Source organism: Pecten maximus, chromosome 3 (genome assembly GCF_902652985.1).
Source record: "Pecten maximus chromosome 3, xPecMax1.1, whole genome shotgun sequence".
Taxonomy (NCBI): Eukaryota; Metazoa; Mollusca; class Bivalvia; order Pectinida; family Pectinidae; genus Pecten; species Pecten maximus.
In genome coordinates, this window is record NC_047017.1 from 27674283 (window position 1) to 27691116 (window position 16834).

Sequence of the window (16834 nt, forward strand, 5' to 3'; positions counted from 1 at the left end):
GTCAGGATGCTAGATTAATTCAGAATATTGTGTGATGAAAACAAAATTTGTGATAACACAGAAATAAACTCTGTTTCTGTTAAACCTGTAAATATAGACAAACGGCTATCTGTCTTCAGATAAGACACACTGAACAGATATCGACACACTGAACAACTATCTGTCTTCAGATAAGACAGACTGAATAACTTTGTCTTAAGATTAGACAGACTGAATAACTATGACTTAAGATTAGACAGACTGAATATATATCTGTCTTCAGATTAGACAAACTTTTTCTACAAATTATGTTAAATGAATGTGGATTTATATATAATTCGAATTCCCAGTAGACACTCTCATTTCACGGTTATTATACAATTTTTCTGAAACCTAGTTTCAGATGTGTACTTGCGTTTATTCTATGTGTGTACCTGTCTTAATGAGTTACAACCCCCCCCCCCCCCACCCACACACACACACACTTTTTTTCTTCTTTTTTCTTTTACATATAAAGTTTGTCCAGAGTAATAGTTCTCTCAATTATATCTAATTGCTTACGCCTAAACGATTACATGTATATCTAGAGACATATATATTGGGTTTGTTCTCTCGATACTTTTCAGTATAGGCTAAAATGTCGCCGTCAAGCTTATAGAATTATGTAATGCATAGAATCCAAAAATAGTTAAGTTGTCATTTTATCATTTTCATGTAGGAACTCGACACGTTAGTCAGTGCAAACACAACAGATAAGCGCTGTGAATAGATAGGTCGCTACCTTCGGGTAAACATGACAAGGACAACAAAAAACACCTGATTTGACGTGGTATCTTTATTTATGTACAAGTACACACAAGTTTGTTTACTCCGATACATTACCAAAACAATATGTCTCTGTAACGAAGTTCACACAAAGTTACCCAATATATTACTACAACAAAAAATACTTTAACGAAAATATAGACGTCCCTGCGAAAACTGAGGTAAAATTGTTGCTGTTGGATGAATATTCTCTCCGAAATGCTATAAGTAGTCAGTCATTACCAATTCAAGGACACCATCTTCCCATGTACCTTGTATCAATGTATTTTGATCACAATCATTGTCATTACTATATCCATATATTTCACCAGTTTAATGAACAGAAGAATGTTTTTGAAAACCCTTTATCCACATGCACAAATAGAAGAAATTAACTTATTTAGGCTGTCAACACTTCACGCATGTGGACTAAATGTGATGAGGCGAATATGAAAACAACAGTGTGATCGTCCAGTAGAAAACATGAGAATCCTTGGATTAGAAACAAGGCATCATATACTTAACAAAAAAAATCCATGAAATTCACAATAATGGAGATTGTCTAGATCTGTATTTTACTGTCCAAAATACAGCGCCTAACACAAGTATATTTACATCGGCCCAATAATTACCAGTATATATACACAACACTGTACAAATTAGTGTCTGATTTAGTCACCGAGTATCATAGCACATTCTGTGATATTAATTTGTGTAGTGTAGTATCACAACCCCGTCAGCTGGGGTCGGGACGAAAAGGGCGTAGAGCAGGCTGGATAGAATGGCATGGGGTTGTAATGGTCGGCGAATACGCAACTAGGTGGCGCTTGGTTGGTACTCATCTGGTATGTAGTGGTGGAGGGGATCATCTGATGACCTTCACTCATCAGTTGGGAAAACATCATTGCGCGCGGTGACAGTGGCGATGATGCGGGTGGTGACTGGGGCGGCGAGTGTCCTCCTGGGGTGGGGTACTGGGAGTATGCATAGAACGCTGTTTCCGGTATAGCGGAACAGTGACTTCCGTTTGGCGATGGCGGCTGAACATGGGCATGATGGACATCCACTTGTTGGTCAAATATGGCGTGTGGCGACGGTAGATAACTGAGACTGAAAAAAAGACCAAATATAAATTTATAATCAGATTCTCGTTTTTGCGAATGGAAATGTAAATAAAAGCTTTCTGCGCAATAATTCCTTTGTCCTTAATTTCAAAAAAAGCAACACAGTAAGTTAACTGAAGGCCGGAAATAGCTGAGGTTGGCATGTAGGCTTTCTAAACCGAACTGACGAAAGTTGATATATAGACTGGAAATGACTCAAGTTGACATATAATCCGGAACTCTTTTAAGTTGTTTATAGACCGGATATGACTCAAAATGACATAATATTCCGGTACTGATTAAAGTTGATATTTAAACCGGAAATGACTTCAGTTGATGTATATGCCGGAACTGATTTAAATAGACCGGGAGTGACTCATATTTACATACAAATCGCGACCGACAGGATAAGAGCTGACTAAGGAATGGTAAATTTTACATATAATCGGGACCCACAGGATAAGAACTGACTCGATCTGGTATGGTGAAGTTTACTTGTAGACCGCGACCGACTGGATAGGAGCTGACTTAGGTATGGTAAATTTTACATAACAGACCGGGAAAGATAAAGCTGACCTTCTGCTAAGTTTTGTTTGAAATGGAAATTATGAGGGAACTATAATATATATGACCCTGAACTTTCAATAAACGAATATGCCTTTGAAGTAAAATTTGTCGACAGCAGAGAACTGAAAGTGACGTTTTAAATCAGTATTACAAGTAGTTTATGGTCATCTCTTCCCATCAAACATGAGTTTTAAAGTGATCATATAAAATGATCAAAGGAGATTACTCTCTCGCCTAAACATAAAAATGATCAAAGGGAGATTACTCTCTCCCATTAAAATAAAATGATCAAAGGGAGATAACTCTCTCGCCTAAACATAAAAATGATCAAAGAGAGATTGCTATCTCCCCTAAACATAAAAATGATCAAAGGGAGATTACTCTCTCCAATAGAAATAAAATGATCAAAGGGATATAACTCTCTCGACTAACCATAAAAATGATCAAAGGGAGATTAATCTCTCGCCTAAACATTAAAATGATCAAAGGGAGATTACTCTCTCCAATTAAAATAAAATGATCAAAGGGAGATAACTCTCTCAAATTAACATAGAGCATTATCAAAGGGAGATTATTCTCTCCGCAAAACATAAAAATGATCGAAGATTATTATCTACGTCTAAATGAAAATGATCGAAGGGAGATTATTCTCTGCTCCAAATATAAAAATGATCGAAGAAAAATCAAATACTCTTACACCAAACATAAAAATGGTCAACGGGTGGTTACTCTCTGAACTACAATATCTGAAAGACACAATCGGCAAGAACAGGAGACAGTATAACGTGCCCCTCTTATAATTTGACATTCGATGAACTAGTCTAAGTACTTACTTGGAGGACGGTTGTCGGTGCCACGAGATATCTCGCCTCCGACTGGGTGAGTATGAAGGCGCCGACAGCACGTGGCGCTGGGAAACAAACTTGGGCTGGACGATACTACAGGAAGTGGAAGCTGTATCCTGGTTAAAGATCTGCTTCCTCATCCATGTCACGTGACTGTCCTTGGACTGACGCTTGAACTTGGAACGCCTGTTCTGGAACCATATCTACAAATATGCCAAATAAAAAATATTTATGCATGCTCCACATAAAACTAAAACCAATGATTGAATTGAAAAGGCCATCTTATACAAGATGACAATTTATTAAAGAAACATGAAAAATATTATCATCAGAAATATTTTGAAAAGCTCATCATAAGATGGCTAATTCCGCATCAGTATTAGAACAAAATACAAATTGTATGACAATTTACATCCTTAGGTGTGTATTCGACAGAATTACGCCAAAAAGTATAGATAGAATGACACCGAAATAGAACAAAATACGAATTGAATGATAATTTACATCATGAGTAGATATTAGCATGCAGAGACATATATACAGAGAGATAAGTAACATCGCTATTTCCCCGTACACGTAGTGGCTCCCTTTATTCGTGACCACTCAAGCATATCCCTTATCGAGAGCGTCATGTCTCCTATCAAACCAAGCGAGCGCAGGTAAATCGGGCTTTGCGCATGTGTGTATCGATGTATTGGAACTTATTCGACATGTTCTGGTTAAGCCGCCATTACGTCAGACCAAAACATCGTCATTTTAAATACACACAGAAAGCACATCGTTTTATTTTGGCCACTACAAAAGTTACCACATTAACCAAAAACTATCAAACTTATGGGATATAGTCTTATTGATCATGCACATTGTTGTCATTTATCCGTATTTTCGAAAATCCATTGGGTCCTATTCGACATGTCCAAGTTTATAATTAGCCGCCATTACGTCAGACCAAAACATCGTCAAATTTAAACGAACACAAAAAACACATCGTTTTATTTTGGCCACTACAAAAGTTACCACATTAACCAAAAACTATCATACTTATGGAATGTGGTCTTGATTATCATGCACATTGTTGTCATCTATCCGTATTCTCTATTTGCCCTTGTGTTTACATAGTGGCCCCTGACCTTCCCACAATCCTTTGCGGTCGCTCGGTTCAGTCTTCACTAGACGCCATATTGGAGAAAACTTGAAAACCAGACACATAATTATCGATAATTTCTATTTGAAATCATCACCAAGATCCAATTATGTGCTTTAATTTTATTAATATCAAAGTGCAGAAGTGTCATCAATATGAAATATATCACAATTTGCTGTCCAAGTGTTTGTATTTTGAGTATGAAAGTCAAGCACAACGCAGGAAAGATCGGCGGGAATCTCCAATTTTCGAAAAGTCCCTATGGGGTTTTCGAGAATACGGATAAATGACAACAATGTGCATGATAATCAAGACCACATTCCATAAGTATGATAGTTTTTGGTTAATGTGGTAACTTTTGTAGTGGCCTAGATAAAACAATGTGCTTTTTGTGTGCGTTTAAAATTGACGATGTTTTGGTCGGACGTAATGGCTGCTTAATTACAAAACTTGGACATGTCGAATAGGACCCAATGGATTTTAGAAAATACGGATAAATGGCAACAATGTGCATGATCAATAAGACTATATCCCATAAGTATGATAGTTTTTGGTTAATGTGGTAACTTTTGTAGTGGCCTAAATAAAACGATGTGCTTTTTGTGTGCGTTTAAAATTGACGATGTTTTGGTCTGACGTAATGGCGGCTTAATTACAAACTTGGACATGTCGAATAGGACCCAATGGATTTTAGAAAATACGGATAAATGACAACAATATGCATGAGCAATAAGACTATATCCCATAAGTTTGATAGTTTTTGGTTAATGTGGTAACTTTTGTAGTGGCCAAAATAAAACGATGTGCTTTTTGTGTGCGTTTAAAATTGACGATGTTTTGGTCTGACGTAATGGCGGCTATTTACAAACTTGGACATGTCGAATAGGACCTAATGGATTTTAGAAAAAACGGATAAATGGCAACAATGTGCATGATCAATAAGACTATATCCCATAAGTATGATAGTTTTTGGTTAATGTGGTAACTTTTGTAGTGGCCTAAATAAAACGATGTGCTTTTTGTGTTCGTTTAAAATTGACGATGTTTTGGTCTGACGTAATGGCGGCTTAATTACAAACTTGGACATGTCGAATAGGACCCAATGGATTTTCGAAAATACGGATAAATGACAACAATATGCATGATCAATAAGACTATATCCCATAAGTTTGATAGTTTTTGGTTAATGTGGTAACTTTTGTAGTGGCCAAAATAAAACGATGTGCTTTCTGTGTGTATCTAAAATGACGATGTTTTGGTCTGACGTAATGGCGGATTAACCAGAACATGTCGAATAAGTTCCAATACTACGATACACACATGCGCATAGCCCGATTTACCTGCGCTCGCGTGTGTTTGATAGGAGACAGGACGCTCTCGATAAGGGATATGCTTGAGTGGTCACGAATAAAGGGAGCCACTATGTGTACGGGGAAATAGCGATGTTACTAATCTCTCTGTTTATATGTCTCTGATGAACATAATCAAATTAATCACTGGCCACGTAGTGCTAAGAAATGTATATTAGTACATAGTAATAAAGATTAATTCTCCCGGAGTGAGAAAGCTACAGAAATGCAAACACTCGGATCAATATTGAACTTTTTGTTTGCGGGCAATATTACGATGAAATCTCCTCCTGTATGTCGTGGTCTCTAAACCACAGAAGGAACGAAACATATCCCTGTTTATCATAGATTTACATGGCACCAATTACTGTTCTTTTTGCATTCGACGTCCCATGTATACACGCATAATTGTAGGTCAAATATCAACATAATGACTGTATATCTAGAATTTCCAGTCTCCCTTCGGACATATCGGGATGATTTCAGTAAAACTTCATAAAATTTTCTTGATATGATAATGATAGAAACAATGTAGCACAAGTGGCCAATGGACAGTAACGGTCACCTCAGCTCTGAAAAGAAACCCCGAGAAAACCTTGTAATTTATTTCTTGAGTATTGCATTATTTGTTGATGAAATATACAGGCAATACAGTAGTACGATCAAGAGCATCTATCATATAGCATTGATTTTGAAAATAAAAAAGGATAAAAAAAGAAAGAAAAAAAGGGGGACCTCCGTAGGATTCGAACTCGCGTCGTGATAAAAATGTATTGAAAGACTAACCCATTAGCCCACTCGGGTATGGTAACCTTTTATAAAATAGGTGAATATTAGATATATAAAATTGTTACAGCCGTGACTCCCGACCGTGTATTATTGGCACGAGCGTGGGTTATTGGAAAATAATACATGGATTTAAACCAATCAAAACTGACGTTGCATAGCAAACATGGTAGAATTCGTTATAAACTATGGTTAAGTTTACCCTCTCCCAAGAGATAAACACGAGCCCGATGGTCATGAAACTCTTTGTTAACCAACGTACAAGTTGTATCTGGCCCCGCCCATCAGCCCCGGGGTCCAATCAATGTAAATATGTGCATACTATCAAACTGACTTGTCAAAAGTTTTTGGATTAATTCAAACAGAAATTCAACAAACGATAAACATGAACATTATTTCCCTATATGTATTAAATATCATCTTCTCTAAAGGGGCAAACGTGAGACTACAGGGTCGTGGAATTCACAATTTTGGGAACCCAACTATTAGCCATTCCATTTGCTCTCCTGTGAAATGGATTTGATGCTACTTAAAAACTTTTTTGTGTGTCTTGAGAAGAAGTCTTAAGTCGATTTGTCCCGTTTTTACCCCGCCCCTCAAGCCCAAGGTTGTGGGGATCTTTGGCCATGGAAGTTTGGGATGGGTTTTTTTTTGCGAAGTTCAAATGAAACTTGTTTTTGAGAAGAAGTTGAAAATTAAAATTGTTTACGGATGCAAGGGTGACAATTACGGACAAAAGGTGATTAGAATTTGACTGCCCTGTTAGGGACATTCATACCTTACTTAAGACGGATACAGAAATACGTTTTCGAAATCCAAAGGTTCCGTATAGCACCCAAACGTTGCATTATACGGCATATGATTCAAGATTCAATCATTTTTACCACAAAATTTGTTGTGTAAATTCTTAAAGATATTGCATTATGGGTAATAGTGTCCTGTCAACTTAAAGCTTACCGACACACGGTCGAGGCTGACGTCTAGCACTAAAGCCAGGTCCTCCATAGTAGCCGTGTCCGGATAGTGGGAAACCCCGAACTCCCTCTCCAGGCGTTCCAGCTGTTGATAAAAACAATGGCCGTCAGTAACTACTGCGATGCAAGTTGTACCAACTAATCTTGTTGGCCCGGATGGAAGAAGATAGCATTAAGTGAAATACTAGTGTAAAACGGCATTTTCTACCTCCCTACAGTGATATAAAACGACATTATCTACCTCCCTACAGTGATATAAAACGACATTACCTACCTCCCTACAGCGATATAAAACGACATTATCTACCTCCCTACAGTGATATAAAACGACATTACCTACCTCTATACAGTGATATAAAACGACATTATCTACCTCTATACAGTGATATAAAACGACATGATCTACCTCTATACAGTGATATAAAACGACATTATCTACCTCTCTACAGTGATATAAAACGACATTATCTACCTCCCTCCAGTGATATAAAATGACATTATCTACCTACCTACAATGATATAAAACGACATTGTCTACCTCCCTACAGTGATATAACGACATTATCTACCTCCCTACAATGATATAAAACGACATTATCTACCTCCCTACAGTGATATAAAACGACATTATCTACCTCCCTACAGTGATATAAAACGACATTATCTACCTCCCTACAGTGATACAGCTGTATAACGACATTATCTACCTCCCTGCAGTGATATAAAACGACATTATCTACCTACCGACAATGATATAAAACGGCATTATCTACCTCCCTGCAGTGATATAAAACGGCATTACCTACCTCCCTAGTCCCTACAGTGATATAAAACGACATTATCTACCTCTCTACAGTGATATAAAACGATATTATCTACCTCCCTTCAGTGATATAAAACGACATTATCTACCTCCCTACAGTGATATAAAACGACATTATCTACCTCCCTACTTTGATATAAAACGACATTATCTACCTCCCTTCAGTAATATTAAACGACATTATCTACCACACTACAGTGATAACGTCGGTATCTATGTTACTATTTTATGTTTTGACCTTTTTCTTGCGCAGATTTAGATTTTTTTTATGTAATTTCTCCTTATAATTAGTTTCCACTGCTATCAATAATATGACGTCCACCTGTATATACTGTATACATATGATAAGGTCTTGTCGCGTCATTCAGTTATATCCTACATGTTTTTCATGACTGACCTGTTCCGGAGTATATTTGATGCGGTTCCTCTGTGAACACTTCCTGTCGGACGGAGCTCCCATGGTCATTTCTACAATTATAAAATGATTAAATTAATTCAAAATTCGAACGTTAAATTATCTGACCAATTTTTATTAATTTAATTGCTGTATTAAACACTGTCCATGTCCAAAAAAATACCAAGCTATTTCATGAATCGTATTAGCAGCCCATTACGTACCAGAACTTAATATATAATAACTGATTAAAGTACGTGTATTGCTATTTATATCATATACGTGTCAGACGGCAGCTCGCGGCCACGTTTATCCCATTACACCCAGATCTTCAGCTAGATCAATTAGAGATCGGTAGACCTACGAGTGGAAAAAGGGCAAGTACGGGACAACAGAAAATTACTGCAAGCAGTGGCTCTATACGGAAATTATGCTGATGTGCCAGGAGTGTTGTGTGGTTGTATCACGACAGGACATTGCACTGTTAATTAAACAGTAATGATTGGAATCGTTCCTTATATGTTAATTGGTTCACAGAGACAATGAGCTTTGCCGTTCTGGGGTTTATAGTTATTCGAGACGACAGGTTTCCACCATGACAGTAAAAAAAAGTTCATACTTCCGTGGGAGGGCCTGGAGCATGTGGCGGGCCAAATAAAGTAATTGAAGAAGATGGGATTGCTTACATTTAAGATCAAAAGAATGAATAGGGTGATGATACAATAAGAAGATGGCTATAAAGAAAGGAAAGTGGAGGGAGATAAATGTCATAATACAGGGTGAGAGATAGAGGTAAGTGGGGATGTGGAATGGGTTGGGAGGTAACTCAAGACGGGAAGGAGGGGGAAGAGAGGACAATCAAGACGGGAAGGAGGGGAAGAGAGGACAAACAAGACGGGAAGGAGGAGAAGAGAGGACAATCAAGACGGGAAGGAGGGAGAAGAGAGGACAAACAAGACGGGAAGGAGGGGAAGAGAGGACAAATCAAGACGGGAAGGAGGAGAAGAGAGGACAATCAAGACGGGAAGGAGGAGAAGAGAGGACAAACAAGACGGGAAGGAGGGGAAGAGAGGACAAACAAGACGGGAAGGAGGGGAAGAGAGGACAAACAAGACGGGAAGGAGGAGAAGAGAGGACAATCAAGACGGGAAGGAGGGGAAGAGAGGACAAACAAGACGGGAAGGAGGGGAAGAGAGGACAAACAAGACGGGAAGGAGGAGAAGAGAGGACAATCAAGACGGGAAGGAGGAGAAGAGAGGACAAACAAGACAGGAAGGAGGAGAAGAGAGGACAATCAAGACGGGAAGGAGGGGAAGAGAGGACAAACAAGACGGGAAGGAGGAGAAGAGAGGACAATCAAGACGGGAAGGAGGGGAAGAGAGGAGCACAATGAAGACGGGAGGAAGGGGAAGAGAGGACAATCAAGACGGGAAGGAGGAGAAGAGAGGACAAACAAGACGGGAAGGAGGAGAAAAGAGGACAATCAAGACGGGAAGGAGGGGAAGAGAGGAGCACAATGAAGACGGGAGGAAGGGGAAGAGAGGACAATCAAGACGGGAAGGAGGAGAAGAGAGGACAAACAAGACGGGAAGGAGGAGAAAAGAGGACAATCAAGACGGGAAGGAGGGGAAGAGAGGACAAACAAGACAGGAAGGAGGAGAAGAGAGGACAATCAAGACGGGAAGGAGGAGAAGAGAGGACAAACAAGACGGGAAGGAGGAGAAGAGAGGACAATCAAGATGGGAAGGAGGGGAAGAGAGGAGCACAATGAAGACGGGAGGAAGGGGAAGAGAGGACAAACAAGACGGAGGAAGGGGAAAAGAGGAGCACAATGAAGACGGGAGGGGATGAAGAGAGGACAAACAAGACAGGAAGGATGGGAAGAGAGGAGAACAAACAAGACGAGAGGGAGAAGATGAGGGGAGGACAAACAAGACGGGAGAGAGGGGAAGAGAGGAGCATAATGAAGACGGGAGGGGGATGAAGAGATGACAAACAAGAATGGAGAGAGTAGAAGAGAGGAGGACAAATAGGACGAGAGGGAGGGGAAAAGAAGAGGACAAACAAGACGGGAGAGAGGGAAAAGAGGAGGACAATGAAGATGGGAGGGAGAAGAAGAGAGGAAGACATTCAAGACAGGAGGGAGGTGAAGAGAGGATAAATAAGACGAGAGGAAGAGAGGGGGACAATGGAGACAGGAGGGGGGACAAACAAGATGGGGGAAAGAAGAGAACAATGAGGACGGGAAGGAGAAGAAGAGAGGGGATCAATCATAACAGGAGGGAAGGGGCAATCGAGAGTTTAATGTGTGATGGGAGACCGGAGTCAATCAATGGGTTGTGTGAGAGAGGAGCATATCACTGTCCACTGTAATATCATGGTTACTGTTTTTCGAGTTACAATTAAACATATACAATGACATTATTATTTAACGTACAGATATAAATTTCAATTGAACGTCAAATGAGCGATTGGTGGGATGTAGTCAGTTGTACGTAGTAGTCGAAGACTAATAAATGACGGTGAGTTTTGTGAGCCCTAAAGAGGAGATAGTAGGAGAGAAAGAGAGACATATGGCGTAGTACGGTTACGATCTAGTTTGACATAATGTCTTAATGGGTATTAAATTCAGACAACAGTCTAATCCGTATTAACTAAGTACTGATTAATGACCAACTAAGTACTGATTAACGACCAACTAAGTACTGATTAACGACCAACTAAATACTGATTAACGACCAACTAAGTACTGATTAACGACCAACTAAGTACTGATTAACGACAAACTAAGTACTGATTAACGACCAACTAAGTACTGATTAACGACCAACTAAATACTGATTAACGACCAACTAAGTACTGATTAACGACCAACTAAGTACTGATTAACGACCAACTAAGTACTGATTAACGACCAACTAAGTACTGATTAACGACCAACTAAATACTGATTAACGACCAACTAAGTACTGATTAACGACCAACTAAGTACTGATTAACGACCAACTAAGTACTGATTAACGACCAACTAAGTACTGATTAACGACCAACTAAATACTGATTAACGACCAACTAAGTACTGATTAACGACCAACTAAATACTGATTAACGACCAACTAAGTACTGATTAACGACCAACTAAGTACTGATTAACGACCAACTAAGTACTGATTAACGACCAACTAAGTACTGATTAACGACCATAAAAGTATGCTGCCAAATTAGTGTCGATCAATGTCTTCAATTATTACCTATATATAGTTCTGGTTAACAAATCAGTGTTAATCAATGTCTTCAATTATTACCTATATATAGTTCTGGTTAACAAATCAGTGTTAATCAATGTCTTCAATTATTACCTATATATAGTTCTGGTTAACAAATCAGTGTTAATCAATGTCTTCAATTATTACCTATATATAGTTCTGGTTAACAAATTAGTGTTGACCAATGTCTTCAATTATTACCTATATATAGTTCTGGTTAACAAATCAGTGTTAATCAATGTCTTCAATTATTACCTATGATTATGGTTAGCAAATTAGTGTTGACAATGTGTTCAATTATTACTTTTAATTCAGGTTAACGTCACTCACTGCCCATTTCATCATTAACAGATGACCTTAAACTTATTAAAATCGCCGAGAGCATATCTAGTGTTCAATAGACGAAATCAAAGAACAATGTAATTTCATTACTTTACACGTCTTACATTAACTGGCCGTTCAAACCCTAGGGTGTATGGTATATCTACGACCTAGCTGTCCTATATAGGGTGGGTCGAGTTATTTTACAGTCGACACACACATCTTAAGAAAATACGTAGATATATATTGTATAATTATGTAAGGTTTAAAAATAGACAACTGCAAAAACTAGAATAGTTTTGATTTTCTAAAATTAAACTAAATCATATCTTAAAGCCAATTATTGAATTAAGGTAGCTATCGATTTTGGTGACTGGGAACTGGGTACATGGGAAGTTGGTAAACTTTTGGTACATCCCCTTAATTGGGAAGGTAGTAGACTTTTGGTACATCCCCGTAATGGGGAAGTGGTAGACTTTGGGTACATCCCCGTAATGGGGAAGTGGTAGACTTTGGGTACATCCCCGTAATGGGGAAGTGGTAGACTTTGGGTACATCCCTATAATGGGGAGGTGGTAGACTTTGAGTACATATGTACATCCCCATAATGGGGAGGTGGTAGACTTTGGGTACATCCCCATAATGGGGAAGTGGTAGACTTTGGGTACATCCCTATAATGGGGAGGTGGTAGACTTTGAGTACATATGTACATCCCCATAATGGGGAGGTGGTAGACTTTGAGTACATATGTACATCCCCATAATGGGGAGGTGGTAGACTTTGGGTACATCCCCATAATGGGGAAGTGGTAGACTTTGGGTACATCCCCATAATGGGGAAGTGGTAAACTTTGGGTACATCCCCGTAATGAGAATTAAAGCTGGTAGACTTTGGGTACATCCCCGTAATGGGGAGGTGGTAAACTTCGAGTACATCCCCATAATGGGGAAGTGGTAAACTGTTGGTACATCCCCGTAATTTGGAGGTACAATGTAGTAGACTTTTGGTACATCCCCTTAATTGGGAAGGTAGTAGACTTTTGGTACATCCCCGTAATGGGGAAGTAGTAGACTTTGGGTACATCCCCGTAATGGGGAGGTGATGTTTTTATGGGAGATAGTTTGCATCTAGGGAAATGTGATTTTAAGATCAAATAGGTATAGCTTCCTTATACATGTACATGCAGTTAGATTCAGGTAAGGTATACTGTTTATTGGTGTCTGGTTTATCTTGCAATTTGTTCAGGGGTTATGATCCATGTTTATTGTATCAGGCTGTAACATCATGTTAGGTCTCCATCTTATCATTAACTGTTATGTGTAGGATATATACTAGATCACTGGTATGTACATAGATACAGACACAACGTGTGAAAATTACTGAAATAATTGTAATGTACACAAGATACAAGAATTTTTATTTAACGTCGCATATTTAAACCAGTGAACATTAGCGCTGTAGCGCTATTCTTGCGACAAACATTAGATAAATAACAAGTATAAACTAGTACTCCAGATAATGAATGGAATATTGCTAGTTAGAGATGCATGTAAGCATACAGTGGTAAACATGGTAACAAACAGCTAATAATAAGAATATAGGCAATACCCATCACAGAGGGCATATAAAGTAATGGAACCAAAGGAGTTACAACAAGTCTACAAGATACACCAAACAAGGGCCTCATAACCCGTATTAAGTGTAAATTACCACCGAAAAAATATAGTGTTTAACACAAAGTGGGTTTAAATGTTTGTACATAAGAGACTGTACTGTGGTGATCACTTTTCGAGTGGGAATACGTATGTATTGTTTACATCTCAGCCAGTATATAAGTTAAAATTATAATCCTCCGAATGGTATGGAGGCAAACAACGCGTGAAATTTCACGTAATGAGTATAGTGGTTAATTACTATTCGAGTACATCCCCATAATGGGGAAGTGGTAAACTGTTGGTACATCCCCGTAATGGAGAAGTGGTAAACTTTGGGTACATCCCCATAATGGGGAAGTGGTAAACTGTTGGTACATCCCCGTAATGGAGAAGTGGTAGACTTTGGGTACATCCCCGTAATGGGGAGGTGGTAGACTTTGGGTACATCCCCGTGATGGGGAAGTGGTAAACTTTGGGTACATCCCCGTGATGGGGAAGTGGTAGACTTTGGGTACATCCCCGTAATGAGGAGGTGGTAAACTTCAGGTACATCCCCGTAATTTGGAGGTAGTAGACTTTTGGTACATCCCCGTAATGGGGAAGTGGTAAACTTTGGGTACATCCCCGTAATGAGGAGGTGGTAAACTTCAGGTACATCCCCGTAATTTGGAGGTAGTAGACTTTTGGTACATCCCCGTAATGGGGAAGTGGTAAACTTTTGGTACATCCCCGTAATTTGGAGGTAGTAGACTTTTGGTACATCCCCGTAATGGGGAAGTGGTAGACTTTGGGTACATCCCCGTAATGGGGAAGTGGTAGGCTTCGGGTACATCCCCGTAATGAGAATTAAAGCTGGTAGACTTTGGGTACATCCCCGTAATGGGGAGGTGATGTTTTTATGGGAGATATTTTGCATCTAGGGAAATGTGATTTTAAGATCAAATAGATATAGCTTCCTTATACATGTACATGCAGTTAGATTCAGGTAAGGTATACTGTTTATTGGTGTCTGGTTTATCTTGTTATTTGTTCAGGGGTTATGATCCATGTTTATTGTATCAGGCTGTAACATCATGTTAGGTCTCCATCTTATCATTAACTGTTATATGTAGGATATATACTAGATCACTGGCATGTACATAGATACAGACACAACGTGTGAAAATTACTGAAATAATTGTAATGTACACAAGATACAAGAATTTTTTATTTAACGTCGCATATTTAAACCAGTGAACATTAGCGCTGTAGCGATATTCTTGCGACAAACATGAGATAAAATAACAAGTATAAACATAATACTAAGAAATGAATGATATACATGTAGCATACAGGAGTCACAGAAGTAACAAACAGCTAAAATAAGAATATAGCAATACACAATTCACAGAGGGCATATGAAAGTAATGGAACAAACGAGTTACAAGCAAGCATACAAGATACAACAAACAAAGCCTCATAAACACGTATTAAGTAGTTAATTACCACAGAAAAAGTATAGTGTTTAAACAACAAGTTGTTTAAATTTTGTACATAAGAGACTGTACTGTGGTGATAAATTTTCAAGTGGAATACGTATTTGTATTGTCTATATTAGAAAACCTCTCAAAAAGTATACAAACAAATAAAAAAAATATATTAAGTTTATTAATATTCATAATCATATACCGATATGTGTATCTGGAGGCAAAAACACAAACACGTGGCAAGAATATTACACGTAATTATATGTCTCGTCTGTCCCGCTTTATCAGTGATGTCTAATAAATATTTCACAATTTCCCCCACAATGTGATATGTATAAGAATTGGAGTTACATTAAAGTAAAATGTTGACGACGCCGCCGCCCACGAAAACTAAATTGACAACGCCACCCACTGAACACTAACTTTACGACGACGCCGCCCAGGGAAAACTAACTTGACGACACCGCCCACGGAATACTAACTTGACGACGCCGCCCACGGAATACTAACTTGACGACGCCGCTCGTGGAAAACTAACTTGACGCCGCCGCCCAGAGAAAACTAACATGACGCCGCCGCCCAGGGAAAACTAACTTGACGGCGCCGCCCAGGGAAAACTAACTTGACGGCGCCGCCCACGGAATACTAACTTGACGACGATGCCGCCCACGGAAAATTAACTCGATAGTCTCGTTGTATGGCTTCGTAACAGACAAGACGAAAATATGCTGCGTATCATAACTTATATGTGACTAAGTTTAAATATTTTCATGGTATAAATAATGTACATGTAGCCTATATAAAAGCGGACGGATATAATATGTGATGTACAATATGTGTTTATGAGTAATCATCGATCGCCGGGACTTTTGTTTAGATTAAGGGTTAAAATTGGGTGTATATAATTATATTTGCTTGCATAAAAGTGTAGTACGATACATTACTCTTGTAGTTAAATACATTAGTTGGTTGGTGGACATTGTTTAATAAATTATTTGGTGGACATTGTTTAATAAATCAGTTGGTGGACATTGTTTAATAATTGGTTGGTTGATGGACATTGTTTAATTAATCGGTTGGTTGGCATGGTTTGATAAATTTGTTGGGTGATGAAAACTGTTTAAAAAATTGGGTGGCTGATGAGCATGGTCTAAGCAATTGGTTGGTTTATTAATTGCTTGGTTGGCATACAAAATTTGTATACGGGAACAAGAGAGAAACAAGAAAATAAAGTATAAAGGTAACATTATTATTTAAAATCAGAAGATGATAATCATGATGTGAATTGACCTCAAGGTATACATGATTACTAGTTATCTAATATACAAAGATTTCTAATGTATAGTGAACTTTTGAA

The 16834-nt window shown here is 38.5% G+C and overlaps 3 protein-coding genes across 3 annotated transcripts; 2 read left to right on the plus strand and 1 right to left on the minus strand.

The window, feature by feature from the left end:
* Positions 1 to 803: 803 nt before the first annotated feature.
* On the minus strand, positions 804 to 8893 carry LOC117323775 (homeobox protein prophet of Pit-1-like). Its single transcript, XM_033879210.1, has 4 exons — positions 8772 to 8893; positions 7535 to 7636; positions 3287 to 3501; positions 804 to 1893 (listed from the first exon to the last, which is right to left on the minus strand). Exons 1-4 carry the CDS (start codon positions 8838 to 8840, stop codon positions 1509 to 1511), a joined length of 771 nt encoding a protein of 256 aa, XP_033735101.1. The 5' UTR covers positions 8841 to 8893; the 3' UTR covers positions 804 to 1508.
* A 677-nt stretch (positions 8894 to 9570) lies between these two features.
* LOC117322695 (cylicin-2-like) lies at positions 9571 to 10161 on the plus strand. Its single transcript, XM_033877633.1, has one exon. The coding sequence runs from the start codon at positions 9571 to 9573 to the stop codon at positions 10159 to 10161; it is 591 nt and encodes a 196-aa protein (XP_033733524.1).
* LOC117322696 (uncharacterized protein DDB_G0290685-like) lies at positions 10158 to 10619 on the plus strand. Its single transcript, XM_033877634.1, has one exon. It carries the CDS (start codon positions 10158 to 10160, stop codon positions 10617 to 10619), a length of 462 nt encoding a protein of 153 aa, XP_033733525.1.
* The last annotated feature ends 6215 nt before the right edge of the window (positions 10620 to 16834 follow it).

Excerpts from the sequence above, each read along its gene's own strand:
- LOC117323775 (XM_033879210.1), bottom strand. The coding sequence starts at position 8,840 with ATGACCATGGGAGCTCCGTCCGACAGGAAGTGTTCACAGAGGAACCGC. Across the intron at positions 7,637-8,771 it reads TCAAATATACTCCGGAACAG|CTGGAACGCCTGGAGAGGGA; the intron begins GTCAGTCATGAA and ends TTTTATCAACAG. Across the intron at positions 3,502-7,534 it reads TCAGCCTCGACCGTGTGTCG|ATATGGTTCCAGAACAGGCG; the intron begins GTAAGCTTTAAG and ends GCATATTTGTAG.
- LOC117322695 (XM_033877633.1), top strand. The coding sequence starts at position 9,571 with ATGTGGAATGGGTTGGGAGGTAACTCAAGACGGGAAGGAGGGGGAAGA.
- LOC117322696 (XM_033877634.1), top strand. The coding sequence starts at position 10,158 with ATGAAGACGGGAGGAAGGGGAAGAGAGGACAATCAAGACGGGAAGGAG.